Source organism: Chinchilla lanigera, unplaced genomic scaffold (assembly GCF_000276665.1).
Source record: "Chinchilla lanigera isolate Chin_1 unplaced genomic scaffold, ChiLan1.0 scaffold00110, whole genome shotgun sequence".
NCBI lineage: Eukaryota > Metazoa > Chordata > Mammalia > Rodentia > Chinchillidae > Chinchilla > Chinchilla lanigera.
In genome coordinates, this window is record NW_004955511.1 from 112850 (window position 1) to 118272 (window position 5423).

The 5423-nt window shown below is 35.2% G+C and overlaps 1 protein-coding gene across 1 annotated transcript; it reads right to left on the reverse strand.

Moving 5' to 3' along the window:
• Positions 1-3850: 3850 nt before the first annotated feature.
• LOC102022318 (olfactory receptor 4A16-like) lies at positions 3851-4774 on the reverse strand. Its single transcript, XM_005408177.1, has one exon. It carries the CDS (start codon positions 4772-4774, stop codon positions 3851-3853), a length of 924 nt encoding a protein of 307 aa, XP_005408234.1.
• Positions 4775-5423: the final 649 nt, after the last annotated feature.

The window sequence follows — 5423 nt, forward strand, 5'->3', positions numbered from 1 at the left end:
ATTCAATTATACTATATATTATATTAGTTGGTAGATAATACATAATGCAATAATACAGTACCTTGACTGACAAATGCTTCTGCTCATGAAAAATTCAGTTCACAAACAGAAGCATTTGGCAAAATTTTACTTCCTTTCATGAACTTGGTATCAGGTGTGGAACACCATCTTCCTTAGAATCAAGAAACAAATTAAGTGTGTGAACTGAAGAATGACTGATATGTGCTGTCATATTAATTGTAATAACCATGTAATGTTTATGTGATATTTTCTTGTCTATGTTATCTATCCAATGCATACAATGGAATATTTTTAACCTTGAATAGGCACGATATGCTGTTATTTATGACAATATAAGTGGACCTGAAGCCTATATTTTGGTAAGTATGACTTATAAGACAATGACTTACCTCAGTTATACGTGGGATATAAATTAATCTCACAAAAAGGGGAAGTAGAACAGTGCTTATCTAAGCCTGCAAGATTGGTTAAGCAAGAAAAAGTGATTTCTACATTTTACAAAGAGTATAATACCTGCAATTAAGAAGATTATATTGCATACGTGAAATTTGCTAAAAAGACTATATTGCATACTTAAATTGGCTAAAATGGTAGACCTTAAATGTTTCAACCATAATAATAAATGAAAGAAAATATTGACCAGCTGAGGTGAACAGTGTAATTCCATAGTATGTACACATATCAAAACAAAGAGTATGCTTTAAATATATGTGATTCCTATTTGGTAACTAATTATAAATTAATGGAGCTTTTAAAAACCCAGAAAATAATACTAATGGTGCTACTAAAATGAGTACTTCTCAAAATATTTCTTTGAATTTTTTTTCTTGTACAATATATCCTAGCAGAGATTGATAGATTATTGTATTTCAAATTCATTTGGGTTGTTTAATTAGTAAATATTTGGGTCAAATTTTATGTTCTTTTGTCTCTTTGTCTTTTTGAGACAGGGTCTCACTATGCAGTTTAGGCTGGCCTTGAGCTTATTTTGTAGCCCAAGCTGGTCTTGAACTTACAATGATCCTCCTGCTTCAGCCTCCCAAGTCCTGGGATTACAAGTGTGCACCATCAGACCCGGCCAATTATACATACATTTTTAATAAAAACTTATAGTCCAGTTCCTTATTGTCAGATACATCTTCTATAGATAGAAGTCCTTTGCTTTTATGTTGTTTTTTTTTTTTCTGGTACCAGGAATCGAACTCAAGACCTTGCGCTTGCCAGGCAGGTGCTGTGCTGCTGGGTTAAATCCCCAGCCCCAGCCCTTTGATATACTAGATGGCAATTGTGTTATAACCCCATGTATTATCTATTGTGGCAGATGTTTCATGAGTACATGAGTATATGTAAATATGTAAAGATTTCCTAAAGAAATCTCACATCTATTTTATATTTCCTATTTCTGTTTCAATATACATTCCAGCAAAGGCCCCTTAAATTCTATGTGACAAGCAAGACACTTTAGGAGCAGTCTAGGCTGTATTTTCATTTTACTGAAGGTTTCCAATGACTTGCTCTGAAAGATAAGAACCTATAGGACAATTATCATAATTCCTTGAAACTACAAAACACTCATGAGAGAAGTAAAGAGAAATCAAAACATGAGGTGATTCACCATAGCCATAAATAAGAAGAGTAATTATCATTATCAGTCACATGTTGTATCTCCTGCAATTCATCAACAAGTTCAAAGAAGTGCCAAACAATAACCCATGGACTTCTTTGTAGAAATTGACAAGCTGTTTCAAGAATGTGTATGAAAATGGAAAAGAATTAGAATAGTCAAAATAATTTTGAAAATGAACAAAGTTGAAGAACTCATGCTACTGGATTTCTATATATATAGCATAAAGCACAGAATTGGAGAAAACTTATATCCTAATATATGAATAAATAGTCCAGAGATAGAGTCCCACACTGGAATGGGTGATTGTTTTACAGAAGTGCAGAGAAATGCAGAAATAGTATTCTTTTCAGAAACAGTGCTGAGGTAACTGGATGTCCATTTGCAAAAAGTATATATTGACTGATACCTTACACAGCAAATAAAAGTTAACCAAAGGTGACTTATAAATCTAATGTTAAATCAAAAATTATATGTGGCCTAAAGGTAAAGATCAGAGAAAATTTTTGTGAATTTGGGTTACAAAAAGATTTCCTACACATGGCAAAAATAATTGATAAAATAATGAAGTTTTAAAAATTGTACTAAATAAAAACCTCATACATTTTATTGGGCAGATACTTTTAAGAGAACAAAAAAACAAGCTGCTAATGGTGGCAAAATATGTACAAATCATAAAGTTGATATAAAACTTATTTCCAGGATGTACAGTAAACACAACTTTCAGTAGAAATAACTTAATATCAAATGAGAAAAGATCTACTTAACAAAGAAGATATATAAAAGAAAATTAAGCACCCAGAAAGATGCTCAATATTATTAATAATTCTAAAATGAAATATCACTATATACCTTTTAGGATGGATAAAATTTAAAAGTCTTTTCAACACCAAGTTCTGACAAGGTGGGAGACAACTTGAAAATATCATTTTTGCTATCTCAGAAACAAAGTGAACACTTTGCAAAATAGTTTGGCCATTTCCTATGGTAAGTCAAATACACATTGACCATGAAACTCAGATCTTCTGTTCCTAGATAATTTCCTGTGTAATGAAAGTGTACAATGGTGTGAAAATGCATCCATTCATATATGTTCCATAGTGTCATATTAGAATAGTTTCATTCCTACTTTCAAATATCTGGAAAGAATCTGAATATCTTAATTGGAAAAGGGATTAAGGATATTAAATGAACTATGATAGGCCTGTGAAGTGGAACACTACGCAGCAGTAAAAATGAATGCTCCGCTGATATCTACAGGAATGCTCAAACACCTCAAATGCATTATAGGAAAGAAACCAGTTGAAAAGTACTGTATACTCTGTGCCCTCATATTTATTAATACAACGTCCAGATAAAGGCAAAATTAGGACAGAAATTTATCAGTGTTTGCCAGGACCTAAAGGAAAGAGATAAATTGACTACATAAATATAGGAAAATATTGTACAGTGAAAAGCATTGAATACATTGACTGAGATGGTTCCACTACAGCGGGTACTTGGCAAAACCCACTATGACTCCAACTTGGCTTCTTATTGTTTTCTGAAACAAAGCATCTAACTGTAATAAAGAACATCAGTTTGGTTTCCTCATCAACTGAATCCCATTTTTAAAGAAAATTGTTGACCGATGGGCTCTTTAGATAAACACAGTATCATCTTCTAACCAACAACCCTAAACTGAAAGTGCATAGATTTTGACCTGAGGAATAGAAGTAATTTAAAGCAAAGTTCATAATCCAGTTAATAAAAACTGCTATACTGATAAAATAATGAACATCACAACTTCTAAACTCCTCTTTTAGTCCCAGAAATTATCTAAGTATTACAGATATTCCTTTCTCATGAATAAGAGTCATAGAAAGTTTCCAAAAGGAGCTTGATTTTTCTTATTTAAAAAGAATATGACCACTATTTTAAAGTCTTAGTTTAATCTAAACTCAGAAAAAGCAAATTAGAAAATACACAGAGCATAGTTTTATGATTTTCTTTGTTGGTAAGAGAACAGAAACTGGTGCTTTTGTCAATCTTCCACAAACTCTATTACAGTTCTTATAACATAAAGGAAAGTTTATTCTCCTTCTTCAGTGGTTTTGTATAAGTAAAGATACATTCCTGAACAATCTGGTCAGGTGACAGTGTCATTCTTAGGATTTATTGCATATGCCTTACACTAGAATTAGTAACAGGTCAGCATGAAGATATTCACTCCACAGTTAACGTCTGACACCAGAGTTTTTCCATAGAATTTTTCATCTCTGAATTCCTCAGAGTATATATTAAAGGCTTCAACATAGGAGGAACCACCATGTAAAAAATGGTTATGAATTTGTCAAAGGGAAAGTTGGAGACGGGTCTGACATACATGAAAATACAGGGAACAAAAAATAGAACAACCACAGTGATGTGGGAGCTGCAGGTAGAAAGGGCTTTTCTCCTCCCTTCCTGACTATGAGTTTTAAGAGAGTTTAGCATGAAGCCATAGGAGATGACCAGCAGGATAAAGACCACCAGGCAGATGGAGCCACCATTGGTGACCACAGTGAGGTCTGTAAAGTAAGTGTCAGTGCACGCAAGCTCCAGTAATGGGTACAGGTCACACATGAAATGATCGACGACATTGGGGCCACAGAAGGGGAGATGAAACACAAACACAAGCTGAACCACAGAGTGCACAAAACCCCCAGCCCAGGCCAGCACCAAAAGGATGTTGCAAACCCACCGATTCATGATATTCAAATAGTGCAGAGGCTTGCAGATGGCCACATAGCGGTCAAGGGCCATCACCACCAGAAGGAAGACCTCAGCACCACCAAACAGGTGCTCTACAAAGAGCTGGCCCATGCAGGCTGGGAAGGAGATGGTCTTTCTGTCACCGAGCAGGTCTATAAGCAACTTGGGTGTAATGGCAGTGGAATAAAGAGTATCCATGAGTGACAGATAGGCTAGGAAGAAATACACTGGGGAGCTGAGGGAGGAGCTGGCAAGGACAGTGACCATGATGAGCAGGTTTCCAACCATTGTCACAGTGTAGATGAGTAAAAACATGATAAATAATGCCATTTGTCCACTGGGATCCTGAGTGAGGCCCAGGAAGACAAATTCTGTGATGTTTCTCCCGTGTCCCATTCGATCTGGGAAGCTTGTTTCAGAGGGGAGTGGTGGGGACAACAGGACTTGTCAGGAAATTATGAACAATACAATGATCCATTCTGTCACACATTGCATCTTTGTTGCCATATCTCCCATGGTTGTGAACACACAGTAGACAGTTTTGTAAACATCAGTTGAGATCCTCTTCTAAGTAGCCCAGTAGACCTGTTGGTCATTCTAATTCCCCCTGAATGATTTTGTTGGACCTACAAATAAGAGGTTCTTTTTCAGTGGATATCTGTAGAGAAGAAAGACGAAGCCATCACAATCATTTACACACTTCACACTTTCTCTATAATATATATATAATATATAATATATTTTTTATGATATATGACTTCATAACACTGAAATCAGAAAGGATAAATAGGAGAGAGACATCTGCTTTCAAGACACCTATTCTCCAGTCATGGAAATGAACACTAAGTATGTTAACTGACCTGGATTCAGTTTTTCAAATTGCTGGCATTTGTAGGGAATAACATCACAACACAATCTGTGTCACACCAAAAGTGACATGTGTCTGGGGTAGTCTAGGCCAATACCATGGTACTGCAGTTCGAGGCTTGTGTCACATAAATCTAAAAGGACTTTCAGTCTTTATATTATCTCATCCGGTATTAAG